Consider the following 20,207-nt stretch of genomic DNA (forward strand, 5'->3'; position numbering starts at 1 on the left):
GCTATACCACCACAGTCCATTATGCTGCTTGACTGATATTGCAAACTGGAATTTATTATCATGTTATTTTAAATTATTAAGAGGGTGCATCTCAATCAGTTCCCTAGTTCAACAGTCTAGGCACTGGTCAGGGTGTCTGCCATTTTAAGAGCTGTCTCAATCGTAAAGTCCTTCCAGTGCACTGAAACTTTTGCTCCCTTAAAGTCCCACAATGCTACATGATAACCAGGGAGCATTGACGCTCACTGTAGTGGCACAATAAAAACTAGCCAAAACCACTAATGAGCTGCGTGAAAGAATAACTTATGTCACGCCAATCCATATAGGTATCCTAATAAATACTTGCATTGTGTTTTATTTGTACGTTCAACTAAAATTCCACCCCATTCTTCCATGCAAACACATACACACAGGTGTTTTAACCCCACGTAATTAATGACACTTCCCTTCTACCCTTGGCTACATGACATTCACATTACATGGCTCCTACACTCACTAACTCACTTAACAGACAGATACTGATAACAGATTTAATACCATTTCATCATAAACACATCGTTAGACAGAGAATGAACATAATATATCTAACATTTTTAATAATTAAAGCTGAAATGCTGCAGGTAACAATCAAAATATTTATCATGTCCTTTTTTACCCTTTAGTTTTACCCTTTACTGCACTTTGCCATTCTTCTACTTATTTAGCAACTAATGACTCAAACAGCCGCAAATTCACAGAAAGCAGTTTACATCCATGTTAAAAAATATGGTGGAATGTCTCTAGATATGGATAGACCAAAAATCCATATCCAGACAAAATATTTGAATTTGAGTCCAGAACCTGATATGCACATTCATTTTTCAACCTTCACTTCACCTAAGCGGTGCATTTTTGGGCTCTTAATGAAGTCTTCATATTCCTCTCAGTTGTAGCAGCAGACTGCTGTTAAACTAACGTTATAATTATCTGCAGTATGCCCTTTATTCAAAGCCAAACAGACCTGAAGTATTTTGTCATTTAAACAGATGAATGCACATGCTACAGTTAGCTAATTGACTAATTAGTCTAATTAAGCCACTTGCCAATTTGGGAGTAAGCAAACAGAGGCGTCTCAGTGGAATTTTAGAAGGAAGGAGAGTCATAAATTGTCTGGCTGATAAACTACTGCAGTGAGACACCAGCTTAAAACACACAAACAGTACTCCTATATGGACACTGGGGATAACGGTAAAATTTACTAACGGTCTACTTCATAAGTCACAGACAAGTGCCAACAGCAACCAATATGTACACTAAGAAAGTCATAAAACATAAGCCACAAGAGGTTGTACGTTACAGCTATTTACCACAGGTACGGAGCATTCTTACAGACACACTGGGAAGCAGAGTGCCTAAAGCACCCTTAAACACTTTAAAAAGAAATCCAAACCCAAAGAACACTCCAGAATATACAAAAAAAAAAAAGCCTTTGGGCAGATTTTTTTTTAAAGGTGTCATGTACTGGCTTTTTAAAAAATTTTATACTGTTGTCTGAGATCAACTTATGACGTTCGTGTGGTTTTTACATTCAAAAACGTCATAACTAATAAGTAATAGGCTATTTTCTACACTGGTTTTGAGGTTCTCTCCTGAACGCTGGGTTTTGATGGGCGTGCCGCACTGGAGACTTGGAAGTAAACGCCACGGCTAGGAATGGATAAGATTTGCATATTTAATGAGCTTAAGCTCCCCTGTCAGTTCACATGAGGGAGGGATTGTTTTGAAAGCATCAACGGGAATGATTCTCTCAATCACAGGGCTCGTAAACGTCTTTATCAAACAAACACAATGATTTTTTTCTCATCCATCCACGATTGATTGGACTACTATTTTTATATTAAACATAGGCCGCATGAACGGTTGATATAAGCACGAACTGTGCACACACACACACACACTTGTCCGTCAAATGTCAAGTCAAGAGAGAGAACAGCACAGATCAAGAACTGAATATAATGAGATTCATCTGCCTTCCGGGCTTTGCGAGTCCAGCGTGCGAAAGGTATGTTTCTGTTAGACACGTACACATAAGCAAAACAATCTAAAACAATGCAATACTATCACATATAAAAACACATTTTACTCACATAAGTGTGTTGCACCATTCCTGTCGGATCCAAATCCAGCATCGACCGGAGATTTGTTTACAAACGATCCCGCAGTGAAATGAAGTGAATATGTCTTCCCCACGTGAGCTGGAACTTCATTAAAAATAAAGTTCAACCACTCATTCCTAATAATAGTATCAGAAGGAAGCTTATGCAGCGACTGTGTTCTTCCACAACCAGGAATAACGCAATATCTTGCTATCTTCCTCTGCATGTTTATTGTTGTTGGCCAGCGCGATCAGATCACTTCCATGAGTCGGTGGGCGGGGCTACTGGATTAGACGTGCTGTAGAGCCGAGTTTCGTAGCGCTATGATGTCAGGATGAAGCACACAATCGTTTTCTGGGAATTGTGTCCATAAACGCTTTTCTTTGACTAACAAGGAAGTTTTCAGCTCTGAAACTTAGATATTCTTAAATTACCATGACTTTTTATATATCAAAAGCTCAAGGGAAAGTTGATTTCTCAATTCATCACCCCTTTAAATAAATAAAAAATTTATACATTTTTACAAAAAAATACAATTAAAATACATTAAATTAAAATAAATTAAATTAAATTTAAAGATTTGTAAATGTCATAGGCAAAGTGAGGTTGATATCACATTTCATTAAATAAATAAAAAAATTAATTACTGAATTTAGAACAGTTCACTTTAAACAAAGCACTATTGCTTTTACCTGATGATGATAAGAAATATTTCTTGAGTAGAAAGTCAGCATATTAGAATTATTTATGAAGGATCATGTGACACAGAAGACAGGAGGAATGATGCATTTTTCTTTTTAGTCGATATTACTCTGTAATAAGAAAAATCTTACCGACCCTCAAAATTTCAAACACTAGTGTATATTTAGGGTACGCTTACACAACAGTGATGTACTAAAAACATTTTTCCTTCACATTTTTTGTGTACAGACGACGATGAACGATACCGTCCACGCAGATCTGCAAAAAACGATTAAAAACACTGCTGCCAGGAGTGTAGTTAGCGACGTCACTTTGTAAAGGAAAAACTATGCACCTATAGGCTAAACACATAATACACATGCGCATGATGTTACCGTTTTTGTAGTATAAATGGAGACAATGACTATATAATTTTCAAAAACGTAAAATTTGAAAACCATTATCAAAAGCACTTTCAGGACCCCAAAACGCTGTTGTTGTGTAAATTGGCCAAAACACAAAAAAAAATTCTGTTTTGTGTTGAAAACGGTGTCATGTAAACGGTCCCTTAAGACGGTTACAATTTCCACTGTTACATTTGTAATAGCACAAATTCACTTGATCCTGTACAAACACAGATACAGTTTGAGTGATTATATATGCATATACACAGTCTAGTGAAAAGTCTGTCTCCATCAAGTCATGAGTGTGAGTGTGTTGGTTTGCATGTGTTTATTCGTGTTACGTGTGTGTGTTTGTGTCAGGGTGTGCCAGTGCGTGTGTCATTTGGAAGTCCTCCAGTACGAGGACATCTGCGCTACTAATAAACTATAACTCTGACAAATTGGCACTGTCCAATCATCCGCCCTCTCCGTGAATAAGCCATCAGAGTCATCCAATCAGACATGGTTGATGGCTCTGACCACCAATCAGAGTCAAGCAGGACAGAGAGGACACACAGGGCATGCTGACAATGCTGCGGATGGAAATGAACCCTGACTGAACCAATGCTGGTTTGGGAACAGCTTGTCACATCCTAATTAATCTCAATAAACAGAAATTAACTAATTGGTGTCTGCACAACGACTTTTTTTTTTTTTTTTTTACTAATCAACAGTTCACACAAAAAGTAGTCGACTAGTAGTGAGTTAAATGTTTACCTTTTGAAAATGGCTCACCATCCATTGCGTTGATGGAGATGAACATGCAACTTCATGAAAATGCATTCAGCATGAACATTTCCTTGACTTCCGCTCAAGGAAATGTTCATGCTGAATGCATTTTCATGAAGTTGCATGTTGCTTATGACATTTCATCAGTTTCATGGCGAGTGACAGGACTTTTGGCACTCTAATTGAATAGATACCATATATAATGAAAAAGGGAGGCAAAGAGAAATGGATCCTGGATCAATGCAAAAAAAAAAAAACTAATCTAACTTGAACTAAATGATAATCTACTGAGGACAAAGTATGCACATGATATTATGATGGTGTCATGTGATATCATGAATGAATGACGTTATGAAGACTTTTACATAATGCTTAAACTAGAACTAGCCCTGTGCCCACATAACCAAACTATTTGAATAAGTAGAATGTTCAAATATGTAAGAAAGTAAAGATAAATCACAATTCACTATGACATGATACAAGTAAGAGGAAATCCAATTGGAATTCAGTATGCAAGTTTAACAATGATGTCATTGCTGTCAATTTTTTTCTCAATGAACATTCTATCATGTCAATGGAAGACTCAACTTCAGGCACTTATGTACTGATATTTTCCAATCCAAACAAAATTTGTATAAGTGTGTCAAATTTCAGTGTAAAAATATTTAATTGTATTATATCTAGCCTTAGCATGACAAAGGTGTCAGCCATTTTATTCCACCATCATGTGTGAACAAGGCGTGTTCAGGCGCATTGTTGGCGTGTTGCTATTTTTAAGGCAACTGAAATGAGCCATTTACAAAGTCAATAGCGCAGTATTTTTTTGTTATTTAATGGGCGCGTTAGTAATATGTGCCTATAGGTGGGTACACAACGAGCGTGCACTTATTACTGCGTACACACAGGGACGCTCAGCACACAAAAATGTATCAATATTAAAAATAATTTATCTTTGGAAATGCATTTAGTCTTTCTGTTAGCAAGTACACCTGCGCCATGAGCTTTAGGCCATGCGCTCAGATCGTTAAAATGGGGCCCTTAGTGTTTTTAAGTCTTTTACAGTCACCAAGCCTGCATTTATTTAATCAAAAATACACACACATGCATGTATACATTTAAGAAAATGTTTAATTAATCACGATTAATTTTTCCACAGCACTAGTTATGATGTAATGGAGGCGCAATTGTGAGCTCTTATGAAACACATATAAACACACACAGCACTCAGATGGTTCAGGTAAAATGGGCTGAATGGCAGAATTCTCAGATTTTATGGATAAGTGTGGTGTAAGTGTATTTGCGGTTCAGAGAGCCTGCTATCAGCGAAGAGGGCCGATAGATCTATTTTAAAACCAACTCACGACAACACGCGGCAAGGTGATGAAAACCCTGACACTCTCAAATTGCCCTGTCAATCATCAGGGTCCCTAAAAATGCTGAAATACATACAGGCACAGACAGAAACTTAAAGACAGAGACTGGTAGAGAAAAGCACTGCTTGAGAAAGACTAAACACACAGTTAATGTGTTTATGTTGACACAAAAGTGTATTCCTAATTTTGCCGCAGTCACAGTGTTTCGCACACAGACTAATTCATGGCGGTCTGTCACAGAATCAACACTGGCTGCCACATATTTCATTTTTTCATTTTTTTAACACCATTTAAAACATGCAGCGTATTCATTTATCTGCATTTCCTTTCCCTGCTCTCACTCCATCTCTCTGTCACTCACGCATCTCTCTCCCATTCACACACAAGGAGTGTTCCAATCGACCTGTCAGGGTTGCCAATTCTCACGGCAAACCGCCAAACTTGCTTTTGATTTGAAACAGTCTAATCTTTTTTTTTTTTTTTTTTATACGAAAATTCAAACAACAAAGAGCGTTTTGGCGCACTTAATCTGGCATAAAAGTTAAAGCCAAAGCCCTCGAAAAAATGTTATGTCATGAGTTCATCCACCTGCGGCACGCGGTCACGTGGTTCATGAGCTCTCAATAGTTCTAAACAAACCAGCGCTCTCAATACATTTGAATAGACAACAGCTTCACTATACAGGTATTTGCAGCGATTTTTGGTAAACAGTACAGCATAGTGTGCATTAATTATTGATTAACCATATTTGCTAGGGCTGTAACGATACACCAAAGCCACGATTCGGTTCGTATCACGATTTTTGACCCACGGTACGATACAAACCTCGATATGGGGGGAAACAAAACAGTTCAAAAGATATTTTGAGGGGTAAAAAATAATAAGTAACGGTAATAAATAGATAAAAAAATAGGTAAAAAATAATTAGTAATAATCAGTGTGTCTCGAGCATCTGCATGTTGGTTGTGTTGCCGGCCAGTTGGGGAAGCTTCTTGAAACACTTACGGCAAATTGTGTGGGTCTTGTCAACTACACGATTGCCATTCTTGCTCTCCAACGGGTAGCCGAAATGTTGCCATACTGCTGACTTAAAAATTGGACCTGGACAAGAAGGATAATTCTGGGAGTTGGAAGGGGTGTGTCGCGATTCTGCCTTCTCACATCGCGATATAGGTTCGTGGACCTGCATATTGCGATTTCGATTTCATATCGCATATCGTTACAGCCCTAATATTTGCAGTATCATTTTGTTATGGAGAGTATAGGAGATAATGTTTTTCTTGTATTTAGCCCTCAGGTATTCCTTACTACTTAGTCACACTTATTGCCGGTGACCATACAATTATTTAAATAAATGTTCTATTTTTTAGTTTAAAAATATGTATTGAATATTTTGAGATCTTTTGGTACTAAATACTATTTGTAGCCTGGATGCCAGCCAAACTTAGCCCCGCCGACAAAATTTTTAGATCGGGCGGTTCGGTCTGGCCTCAATTCATAGGGAAGTAATTATCTCCAAACAGAAACTGTTCGGACCAATGAAATCACCAGGGCGGGCTTTAAACAATGACGGACAGATGATCAACAGCAACGTAATCATGTTTGTCATCAAAGGGGCTTGGATTATATTTCTTCGAATCCTAAACGGAGAGCTTGTTTGTATATGCATTCACCTTCACAATTTAAAAAAAAAATGATGATTATGTTGGGTAAGTACTCTGTGTATCATTAAATTATTTTATTTTTTTACAACACCGGCAAAGATCGTTTATTCCAGCGTGCGTGCAGAGAGGGTTGCCAAGTTTTTACAACAAAACCCACCAACTACTAGCCCTAAACAATAGCTTCTCGGGGGGGGGGGGGGGGGGGGGGGGGGGGGGGGGGGAATGGCGTTTGGGGGTAAAAAGTGTGTTATTTTGGCAAGGTTGCCTGCAAAAATTCGCACTCATGGGTCTATATCTCATAATAGTCGCTTCAACCCGCTGACTTGGCAACACAGTGCAGTTGAGCTCTGTTGACATTTGACAATGCGTCGCTTCGTTGCTCTGATTGGTTGTAGGTCTATCCAAGTGAGGTCTTTCCTGGTTCGGTTGAAACACGCCCCATAATCACAGCCCAGTGGAGCCATATTCTGACTAGAATTGAGTATGACCACGTCAGGTTATACCAGGGGTGTTCAACCCTGGTCCTGGACAGCGACCGTCCTGCAGATTTTAGCTGTTGTCTAAAGAAAAAGGCTGTTGTCTTCCCATTTGCCAAACAGATACGAAAACTTCAACACCTATAAAAGGTCCCACCTTTTTAGAAGTTCCCCTCTAACAAATTTATTTGGTTTATTTTATTCACAACAACGAAAGCAAAAGTTTCATGATGCATTTTATTCAGCAGCTCATTTCAAATTCAAAGACCACAATATGAGACAGCAACCTAAGCATTGGTAAGGTCATTTAGTCTCATTAATTAATATATTTATAAATGTTATTTATTTTTTAGGCCATTTGTTTGTTCTAGAGACGTGTTAACTTTTCGATTAAGCTCTAATTGTTTTCCTTTAGAAATATGTTTCAAATTCACACATAATGCATCTATAACTGTAAAGCATGTCTGTTTGTGTCAAAATCAAAATTGGAAGAAAAAAATCGGGATAGGTTTTTTTTGCCCATATCGCACAGCCCTTGTTTCCACTGAAGGATCTAGACCGTTGTAGGCAGTGACTAAAGGCTGCGAGATAACGTTGCAGCAAAGAATCTGACAAGTATTCTAGAAAGTATAAAATAACATAAAACGCAACTTTGTGAACTAACATTCAATGCTGTATTTCTTGTATGATATAATATACCAAATGCACAAAAAAGTGGAAGTTACAATGAGGGAAATCAAAGTCAATAGCTGTGTCTCATTTCAGAAGGCTGCGTCCTCCGGAGGTCGCATTTGAAGGGTGCATACGTCATAAGGCCGTCTCATTTCAAAAAAGTGAGTAGGACTCTCCAAATGCGACCTTCTAATGTGTCCTTCTTTCAGAGGATTTCGGAGTGTGCATGAGGTGTAGCCTTCGCGGCTGGAGATAACCCATAATTCTTTGCGTCGCCGTTAACAACCGTCATAAATATATTTTTTATATTATATGAAAAAACGGCACCACCGCCAGATATACATGCGAGCGTAGGTGTGGTGTTTAAAATGTAAGTTCAAGCTTGTTTTTATTTTTAAGCTCTATTACCTCAAACAGATAGTTGTGGTTAACAGGATTACAACACTTCAGTGCTTTTTAAACGTTTAGAACAGTACATTGCTGTCAAGACAAGAAACATTTCAAAATAATTTTCATTCATATAAACTGGCGTGAGAGCGCAACGAGGTTGAACGTGTTGGCATAGCAACGTGATACTTCCTGCCTGTGTGTCCTACAAAGGACGTCTCGTTTAATTCTGATTGAGGACACTCCATATACTGCATCCTACACAGGACGTGTCCTCCGGAGGACGCAGCCTTCGAAATTTAACGAAATGAGACACAGCTAATGTATTAGTTTTCACATGAGTTCTTATGGAGAGAAGCCATTTCTCTAGGCTTAATACAGTGCAAATGCTTTACTCTGGCAAATATACTTAAATTATACATAGATGTTTATCATTCAGTTCATAACAACAAAGAGTTTAAAAACCGAAGCAAATAAGGAACAGCGAGGCAAAATGCAGAATGAGGGTCAGATAAGACCACTAAAGCAGCTTATGATAACAAGAGGTCACAAGGTTAAATAAACATGCATGCTCTTTGACCTATAAACTGGGATAGGTGAAAGAGGCATTAACGAAGGAAAACTATGAATAAGGGATGAAGAGGAGTAGTAAGAGGTGAGATGGAAAGTAAAGACAGTGAGGATGGATTAACGGCCTTTATAAAATTAAAATGGTTGCCAAAAAAAGTGTGTGTGTATATATATATATGAAACATATGAAACCCTCAATTCACCCTTATATTATATTATTATATATATAGGTGAATTGACAGTAATTGGGACTTTTTTCAAGTCATCTCAATGGCAAAAAGTGTCCCAGTCACCCTGAAACATATACATGTATTGCTATTGTGCTGGAGCTTTACAGGAGATGAAACATTTTACCATGCAAACTGTTTAACATATGTATATGTATTTATATATATATATATATATATATATATATATATATATATATATATATATATATAAAAATATATACACATACATACATACATACATACACACATACACACACATAGACACATACACACATATATATATATATATAAATAAATCAACCAATCAGTTGCTTCAATGCATTTAGGGGTGTGGTCCTGGTCAAGACAATCTCCTGAACTCCAAACTAAATGTCAGAATGGGAAAGAAAGGTGATTTAAGCAATTTTGAGTGCTAGAGGTCAGAGGAGAATGGGCCGACTGATTCAGGCTGATAGAAGAGCAACTTTGACTGAAATAACCACTTGTTACAACCGAGGTATGCAGCAAAGCATTTGTGAAGCCACAACACACACAACCTTGAGGTGGATGGGCTACAACAGCAGAAGACCTCACCAGGTACCACTCATCTCCACTACAAATGGGAAAAAGAGTCTACAATTTGCACAAGCTCACCAAAATTGGACAGTTGAAGACTGGAAAAATGTTGTCTTTGTCTGATGAGTCTCGATTTCTGTTGAGACATTCAGATGGTAGAATCAGAATTTGGCGTAAACAGAATGAGAGCATGGATCCATCATGCCTTGTTACCACCGTGCAGGCTGGTGCTGCTGGTGGTAGTGTAATGGTGTGGGTGAGGTTTTCTTGGCAAACTTTAGGGCCCCTTAGTGCCATTTGGGCATTGTTTAAATGCCACGTTGCCATTGTTTCTGACCATGTCCATACCTTTTATAACCATGTACCCATCCTCTGATGGCTACTTCCAGCAGGATAATGCACCATGTCACAAATCTTAAACCATTTCAAATTGGTTTCTTGAACATGACAATGAGTTCACTGTACTACAATGGCCCCCACAGTCACCAGATCTCAACCCAGTAGAGCATCTTTGGGATGTGGTGGAACGGGAGCTTTGTGCCCTGGATGTGCATCCCACAAATCTCCATCAACTGCAAGATGCTATCCTATCAATATGGGCCAACATTTCTAAAGAATGCTTTCAGCACCTTGTTGAATCAATGCCACGTAGAATTAAGGCAGTTCTGAAGGCGAAAGGGGGTCAAACACAGTATTAGTATTAGGGATGCACGATATTGGATTTTTGGCGATATCCGATATGTCGATATTTTTCAGCTAATTTTGGCCGATGCCAATACCAATGCAGATATATGTTTATTTTTTCCCTTTGTTTGGAAACAACACCATTTTGAGCAAAAAATATTTTTTTTCATTCTGGTTTCAGATTTCTGAGGTATCCTTACTAAAAGGATTCTTGTTGAAGATAAATAAATGTTAATAAAGTTCTTTTTATGATACGAGTATATTAAAAGCTCTGAAAATAACAATAATAAAGTCAGTAATTTTTCACCCCAGATGCAGCTGTAACCTAAATATTGTATTTTTGGATTTAACGTTTGTACACATGAAGTGGGGGTGGCATGACATCCATTGATGCTGTCTTTTAATTCTACAATTATTGTAGAGCTCCTTGGATTATTTTTCTTCATCCATTTCGTAAAATTTTATTACAGATTAATACACTGTATATAAAAGTATTTAATTTACAAGTGTCATGCTTGTGATTTATGACATCATTACTGATTTGTTTATTCAGAACAAGTAGTAACTTCAATTTATTTGTGTATTCTACTTTTCATTGTATTGCTGTAACAACAGCGCCCCCACTACATGTATAAATATATAGCGGTCTAGCTGGAGGGCACTAGGACCTGGAGGAGCTTCTGCTGCTGTGGAGGCTGCCGCACGCGCTAGAGAGTGGGGAGACGCGATTGGGCTTGTTTTGGGTTCGTTTTGTTGTGAAAACGTGGCAAATCTGCTGCTGACGGTCACGTCCTTCTGTACGTGCATTCACAAATTCAAGGCAGCATTTAAAAACAGTCAATATAAATCACTGTACATGCAATGTATTTTCTTGTTTTCACTTGAAGTTCAGTGCTGACATGGTCTTATCGCTGAAGCAGTCCTTGCACACGTTATTGCAGGCGCATATCAACACGTTATCATATCGGCAATGCATATCGGCATAATGTTTTCATATCGGCCGATGCCGATTTTTATATTTTAAGCGTTTATCGGCCGATTCCGATGTCGTGCCGATAATATCGTGCATCCCTAATTAGTATATGACAGCTTCACAAACAATTAATTAACATTCACTTACATTTACATTCACTTAAAATCACTTACATTTTAGATGCAATATTGAGTGCTTTTGTTCGATTTCAGCAGCGAAAATCGTTCACACACAGCAGAACCTTAACGCGATTCAAATTCAGTGTTTGAATGAACTACTCAATGGCTGACTCATTAAGACGGCCACCTGCTGCCACCTACTGGAGGTTTGGTTTCATGTTTAAACATACTTTGCAACATTTCTTATGTGTCTATTCAAAACTACAAATCTCAAAACATTATTTAATGCAGCTGTAATTTTTCAGTGTAAATTATTTAATTTTATTGTTCACAGCCCTTTTAGTGGCTTAATTTAATTTATTGATCAAATTTAACAATATAAAATTAAACCTAAAGCATAGCATATATTTAATAAGATTAGGGGGGAAATGCCCTTTATAAAAGGTAAAAATATCACAAATTTGAAATGATTCAATAACATTTTTTAAAATAAAAATTCACAAATATGCAGATTTAAATATGTCAAAGCTGATTGAACACTGGTGAGAATATTGCTTCAGAATAAATTATAGTTACAACACACACACACAAAATTAAAAAAACATCGAACTTTTTTCCGGACAAGCTAATTTTTTTAGGGAATTTGTTGACTGACTAAGCAACTAATTTACTGATTTCAGTCACAGTTGTATATCATGATTTAATCAATTGCATCCAAGCTGAATTTGAGATAAGGTACCTTTTAAATATTTTATTTACTGAATTATCTAAGAAAAAAGCCATTACCACATGGTTATTTCATGCATAAACCATTTTTGTTGAATTTCTAGCCAAAATAACTTTTCATACTATCCTCCAACACTGAAATCACAACGCACACACCTAGTTAACACCTAGTATATCTCTTCTAACTATAGGTGTTTTGCTTGGCTTACACACAAAAGCAACTGAACAGTCTGAAACTTAAGCCAAACATGGTCCATTCAGCATTTATGGACTAAAAATATGTTCAGACAGTGCACGTCAAAAGATCAATAATTATGAGTACAGACAGAGAAGAATGTGTGTGTGTTTGCGAGAGACACTCACCCACTGGTGTGTTCTCATATATGAGCAGGTACGACTGGAAGAAGTAATTCTGGAAACGAGGTGGCTGATTAGAGGCTGGAGGACAGAGAGAAAGAGACATGGGTCTTAATAAGAGAAAACACATACAGTTATGTTACATTAGACGACAAACAGAAAATGGCATTGATTGGCATCAAATGAATACTCTCAATGTGGAGCCTTCCCCAGTCAATATGAGGGCCAAGTATGTGTGTATGTGTATGTGATTTGACAGTGAAAATCAGTCTCTTCTACAGGACACTCTAAAAAAAAATAAAGGTTTCAAAAGGGGATTTTCGCAGCAAACTCATAGAAGAATTGTGTTGGGTTCCCAAAAGAGTGTTTTTGAAGATTTTTTACCCAAATATCATGGCCACTAGAATATTTTGTGGTATAAATATCTGAACATGCAAAAAAAAAAAAAAAAAATATTCAAATAAAACAAATTATAAGAACAAATCCTCTGCTTTTAACCCTTGGGTTTTTTTAATCAACACTTTAATGTGAGAATTTAAATATAAACAAAAATTTAGTTTTTTTTCAGATATACAACATGCATAAGCAATGCTTTTATCTCTTGTTTCTGCTCCTTTTTTGGCTGTTTTGATCTGGAGATTCTGTACTCGTTCAAGAGATGCATAATAGTACCCCCTACCGTATAATGGTGAAAACACAGAAAGCTCGAAAATACCATCAATGGCGGGAAAGTTAAGTGTAAAAAACAAAACAAAAAAAACATTCCTACAAGGCCCATTAACCAGTGTATCAAGAGTTGTTTAGTTCTGTATGTAACCGACTTGAAAAGTAAATATGAGATGTATAGCGTTTGTTGTGTGTGAGACATGCTTCCCCAGTGTACACATGCATGTGTGTGTTCTCTTTCCAGGGGTAGCAGGAGACAAGCTTATTTGTCAGAAAGATCAGGAAAGCTTTGATCGTATGCATGTGTAGTGGGCCACAGAGACAACACACACTCTAGAAAGGGCTTGTGCGTGTGTGTGTTTGAAGTGCTGGTGTCTGATAGGGTGAATCACTCTTTGACTCCGCTTTGAAAGCGGCAAGAACAAACCCAGAGAGAGAAAGAGGGAAAGATGCCGAGCAAGAAACGAGAGCCAATCGACTGTGCATCTGCCAATACACACTAACTAGAATCAATCTAGAGTAACACATCAGCCTGTGTTAATTACTGGACCATTACAGAATGGCAGCAGAGATTAAAACGAGTTTTAGGTGTGTGAGTAAGTGCATAAGAGATTTAAAAAGAGTTCCTGCCAAAAGCAAAAAAAACTGCCACATCTGTCCTGGTTTCAGCTCCAGATCTTTATACTGTAATGATAAAATTAATAGTCATATCATTATGTTGCTTAATTAAATTTTCTTTGAGCCTCATGCACTGAAATTAAACTGTAATGAATACTGAATTTAATATGATTTAATAGATTTTTCATACTTAGGGCCCAATCATAATACCGGTGTAATGCAATGCCAGGTGCAACGCAAGTGTTTTTGCTAGTTTCAGCACAACACAGTTATCATTTTCACGTCCAGCGCCATCTTGTTTGAATAGCAAATGCTCATCTGTTCACCCTGGTCTGAAAACGAGGTGTGTTCAGGGGCTTTGTTGGCGTGTTATTTTGAGGCAACTGAAAACGACTGCGCCATTGACCAACAAAAACATGCTCTAAAGTTTTTTGTGTTATTTAAAGGGTGCGCTAGTAATATGCACATATACACTACTTTTTACACACACAAGGACATGCGGAACACAAACACACATTTTTAAATATTTACAATAAAAGGATTCCTCTCTGGAGAAGCATTCAATCTTTCTGTTTGCAAATTCTGCTATGTAAATAGCGAATCCGCCATGGTTCAAGTGATATTGTGTCCCTTAAAGCTCATCTTTGACCACCAAAATTACATATTTAAACGTAAAAATAAGTTAATGCCTTAAAATAGCTGGAAGACCTTTTCCACTCTGTCAACTTTACTGTAGTAAACGCTACACAATGCCAAGTGGAAATACTGGTTTAATTCAGCTTGAATGTCTGGAATTAAAGTGGAAGAGTGAATTATAAGATTATCTACAAGTTGATGTATCAGAAGGGTAATGCGTTTTAGCCTATGTATCATTCTATACAACGTCGGACACATAACAGCGATTAATATGATTAGCCTTTTGCTTGACTACGTTATCAAACAGCTAATAATGTGTTGCTACTGTTACACAAAACATGTTACCGTTCACCATCTGTCTGTCCATTTGTGACGCATTTCAAACCGAAAATGACAAGCTTTAATGAAGCAGTTTAGCTTACACTTTAGAGTTTGTAATAGTTCACAATGGCCTGCTCTAACCAATTTTATCATTTACGTCCATTATCAAGGAAAAACTGTAAGCCCTCGACACCCAAGGCTGTGCTGCTTACCCTGCTGCAGACACAGTATGTGTGAAACAAGCTTGATGGCTGATGTTTTACCATTGTGACATTGACTGAGAGTCTTTTGAGTGAACAGTTCGGACAGAAACTCACGTCATATCAGATCTCTTCGCAGACATCATTTTTTATGAAGACGGCTCACCTCTATTCCACTTCTTCCACTTTACCTTTAAAGTGATAGTTCACCAAACAATATATAGAAAATCTTTTATTTCCCTTCACTTTGCCTTTTTTTCCAAGGAACGCAAAAGGAGTTATTTAGCAGAACATAAAAGCTGTTTGCAGTCAAAAAGGACAGAAAATGCACTTTGCAGTGTCCCAATATCAATAATATGTAAATACTGACATTGTATTAAGAGGATCGATCCTCACATAAAATTAGTGATACAAAATGTTTTAACTTTAATTAAAATTTAATGCGTGAAATAAACTTAGAGGGAGAAAATGAACTGTCAGCTCTCATTCAAATAGAGTGTGCTAATATTGACAGAGACAGAAAAATCTATATGACTATAAACACTGTAAACAACATTAAAGGCACTTTAAGCTTGGTATATACTGTGCAAGAACAAAGAAATGTGCTTGTTTTCTTGAGGTGGCAAAGAAAAAGAACAAAGTTTGTTCTGGCTAGGACATTCCATACTTCACAAGAAAAGCAGACGCCAAACCGTTTCAGTGCATTACAGTGCAGTTTCTCTGCATTAACTAGGGCTGTCAACGAATATTCTAAATTCGAATATATATTCGAATTAGGGGTGTCCATGGTTAACCGATTGACCGATTAACCGTTAAAAATTGCGTAACCGAGTGAAACATTTTGCTCGGTTAAGTGGCGTCAATGACGTGCCTTGAATTTAGTTGTAATATATGTTTGCACCCCTAGAGATCGCCAGAGCGCTCCCAGATATTTGTAATATCCACAAGAAGAAGTCATGACCAGCTTTCTAAGCGGGCAATGAAGGGGACAAAGAAAGCGTGGGAGCACTTTAAAAATGAGAGTGACGGGACAAAATGCAAGTATTTTGGCTATAAGTCGCTCCGGAGTATGAGTCGCATCAGTCAAAATATGCGTCATGAAGAGGAAAATAACATGCGTCGCACTGGACTAAAAGTCGCATTAGGGCAGAAGCAGAGCGCGAGCCGCGCGCGCTGTGCATAACGGAGCAGAAGAAAGAAAGTTTGAAGTAAGAAACTTGTGAATGACTAGAGAAAAGCAGACGTTACTTTAACTGTAATGAAGAAAGCAAAAAAGCTAATCGCGGACTGAAAGCAAGATGGCCAGAGCTGAAGGGACGAGTCCACAGATGCTTGAACTCTGCCGGGGGAGGCTCATCAGCCGCGCGAGTCAAACGCTGTGAATCATTCTCGGCTGCATATTTTACTACATGCCCTAATCCTGCAGGCGCCCTGGCGGCCACTCGCATTGCTCGTAAACTGGAGCGCATCTCAACCTAATTTAACGAAACTCAGCGTACGCCTCGCAGACATGAAATAGATCTTAAGAAACTTGAAATGTCTTTTAACAATTTAAAACGAAAAGAAATAGGCTACTCTCTGATTGTGTAATCCATGATGTGCATTTCTCTATATAGGCGCGTTCACTACGGAGATGGTGGTCGTCAAATTAATAAGCTAAAAATAACCCTGACGCACACTATGGTTAACCGAGTATTAACCGCTAAGGGCCTCGGTTAACGGTTAATGAAAAACTTGAAAACGTGCAGCCCTAATTCGAATAGTTGTTTTTTTTTAAATTCGAAGGTGAAAATTAATATTCGAATAAATAAAAAAAAGCTGAAAAAAATCCCCCGCCGCGGTAGTAGAGGCGTGGCTGTCTGCTTTGCGAGGGAGCACGCGCATGGGGGTTCAGGGACAGGTCACAGGAGTCGCACTGTCACTGCTGAAAGTTGACACGTCTTGCAGTGAAGATGGCAGAAAGTGCAGAGCCCAACTCGACCGCAGCAGAGAAATAGATTTTAACTCCATAATCTAAAAAGCCATGTCTGGAAATATGTTAGATTTTGGTTGGTAGGGGGTAAAAATGTTGAGCCGCGAGATGAAGTTATATGAAAGCTATGTAAGATACAGTTAGCATACCATGCCTCATTTTATTTAACATTAAACAGAAACATTACTAAAATGTAGGCTACTGTACTGACTGAAGAGATATTGCAGGAATAAAGGATAAATGCACTGCTTTCACTGGTGTGATTATTTACCATGTCAAAGAAAAGCTCCATGTTTACCACACCACAGCTCGCTCGGAGCGCTCAATATGCTGTAAAACATCAATTAATATTAATAATATTTGTTTCAATCACTGAATGAAGCCTGCTATATTTGGGACAAGAGTCGCGAGTCTCGCAACCTTAACTTGCACACAACTCTTGATCAGCTCTCAAAGTTTGTTCATTTAAACCGTTATCCGCAGTGAGGGTGAGGGAGAGAGGTCTGCGCTCTGCGGTCTAGGCCATTAGTTAATTTATATATAATAATTATATATAATAATAATTATATAATTTATAATAACAATCTACTTGTTTTTGTGTAATACGTTGTCAAATATGTATAAACATAAATAGACAAACTATACAAGTAGTTAATGTCTCTTTGTATTCATTTTTCCTGTTATTGGCGTAATGCGTGTCATTGACAAAATGCGCGCCCAGATGTTTGCATAGTTTGAATATTCGTGTTTGTTTTAGAGTGAATATTCGAACATCATTTTTGAGCAATTTTGACAGCCCTAGCATTAACCCCGCCCACTTTACATTTCTGAACAATCACACAATAGCTCTTGGACTCCCACAAGAAAAAAAGTTCTGCTCCGATGATGTGTCAAGGACAAACTGCGAGAACTGCCAAACCAGGGCCGCGAGAACAAAACGACGTATGTAGTGGCCTACAATAATGACATTTAGGTTACACTTTAGATTAATTCTCACTATTAAATTTTCAATGACTTTTGCCTCAAACTTCTAATTACTGCCTATTAAGGTACTGCCTATTAACATGGTCATGCAGAATAAGGCATTAATATGTGCTTTATAAGTACTAAAAAACAGCCAATATCCTAGTAATATTCATATTAATAAGCAACTAGTTATTAGTGAATTTTGGACCATAAACTAAAGTATTGCCAACATTTATTATGAAGGGTTTATTTAAAGATTGTTTTAAGGTCACCTAAATTAAACATTTTATTTTTAAAGCCTATTAATTTTTTTAAATTACAACTTTAAATTACAACTTTCAATTACAACGTAATGTTAAATGGCTATAATCACCAATTTCATAGAGTAATAGAAATTGCCACAGATGAAAGCTTCTGCTTTTTCCAGTCATGTGTATTTGGGGCAACGCAGCGCTGTTTTATTATATTTGAGAGTGTTGAAAGTTATGTTATAACATTTCTCTGTGAGTTCGGTCGGCAGAGACAATCAGACACTTTGTTACACACTGCAGTAAGCTAGATCTATATTAGGCATGGTAAAACATGAAAATGAGATTTAAACATTAATACTAACGATGTTGAGCTTTATAACAAAAGATTGGTTTTATCACCATCCGGGTTCTGGTTAAAATTGCTAATTTCTTTGGATTTAAACATTCTTGGAACCATTTGGGATAATGTAAGAAGACAAGTCAATAAAATATATAACACTGTTCTAGTGGTTTTTGGATATTTAAATCCAAAAATCTTACATATTGTCCCTTTAAACAAATATTTATAAAAAAAACATCTTTATATTGTTTCTACATTAATTTACAGTTTCACTGTTAAATTATATATTACAATATAAAAATATATTAACATTTCTAATGTTAGGAGCAATTAATTACAGAAAATGTGTGATTAGTTGTTTTTTTAAATCGACTGACAGCACAAAGTCTCCTGAAGCCATTAAGTGGTTTAAATGTAGATTGTTATTTCACTGGAAATCATGTATTAACAAAACGTAAAATACTTACAAAGCGCCATGAGAGGCTGTTGGAAGAGGCTAATAAAGCAAATTAAGACAAATGTTCATCACAAAGCTATCATGTGGCTTCAGAAGCCTTGGAATATAGCACGCAAGTTATATGAATTTCTTTTTATGATACTTTTATGATGTTTTTCGTCCTTGTGGAAGCTTGACAGTCACGGTCACACTGAAAAAGTTTGGATAATGGAAGAATTTTCTTTTTTGTGAACTATTCCTTTAAACTCTCTCTCTCTTTTGGGCAAGCAGTGTTTAAAATTCAGTCCTGAGTTGTTCTGGGGTTCAGGGCTCAAACTCCCTCCCTAATTTGCCTCCATTTCATTTAACCCTCAAAATCCTGAACCAATCACAGAGAGCTAATAACCATGAGAGAACAGCTCCCACAGGACCTATGAGAGACAGGGAGAAGTGAGGCAGATTAATGAAGAAAGATGGAGTGTGTACATGATTGAGAGTGGTTCAGCAAAAGCAAAGGACACAAACGGAAGAGGAAGAAGAGGGCAGCAAATTATAAACTCCTCTGGACTGATGTTAAGTGGCAGCGACACAGTCTTGTTAAACGGGCCGACACCGATCTCAGGTGTCTGACACACACACACAAACAGTGAGGAATGATAGACAGGTGTGAGAGAACAGTGATGAAGAATGAGATGTCTGAGCAAAAACAGGACATGTGGGCTGATAGAGGGACAAAAGGAAGGTAATGAGTGCATGCTGAAAAATGAGAGAAACAGATGAAAGTGACAGAAGAGTGTCAGCACAATCAGAGTTTTAATCTGAAAGTCTGAGAGACGCATTTGACCCGTGAGCAACAAGTTAGTGGGAGACTTAAGATGGGTGGGGTGTGATGCCACTGGGCTCATGAATATTAATAATATTTATATTAAATTAATATTCATGAGCCCAGTGGCATCAGGTTTACAGGTCCTATTCTTCCTGTAGACATCTCACTGATTTAACGCTCCCTCTGATATTTTTTACATTT

General features: G+C 37.5%; 1 protein-coding gene across 3 annotated transcripts in view; it reads right to left on the reverse strand.

The window, feature by feature from the left end:
- Window positions 1–20,207, reverse strand: part of cdh23 (cadherin-related 23) — a 351,845-nt gene that overhangs the window by 289,239 nt on the left and 42,399 nt on the right. For all 3 annotated transcript variants that reach the window (XM_067422478.1, XM_067422477.1, XM_067422476.1), the window contains exon 3: window positions 12,781–12,855. In XM_067422478.1, the coding sequence (XP_067278579.1) occupies window positions 12,781–12,855 (75 nt within the window). The remainder of the gene's footprint in view (window positions 1–12,780; window positions 12,856–20,207) is intronic.

Source organism: Pseudorasbora parva, chromosome 17 (assembly GCF_024679245.1).
Source record: "Pseudorasbora parva isolate DD20220531a chromosome 17, ASM2467924v1, whole genome shotgun sequence".
In the NCBI taxonomy this organism is placed as follows: Eukaryota; Metazoa; Chordata; class Actinopteri; order Cypriniformes; family Gobionidae; genus Pseudorasbora; species Pseudorasbora parva.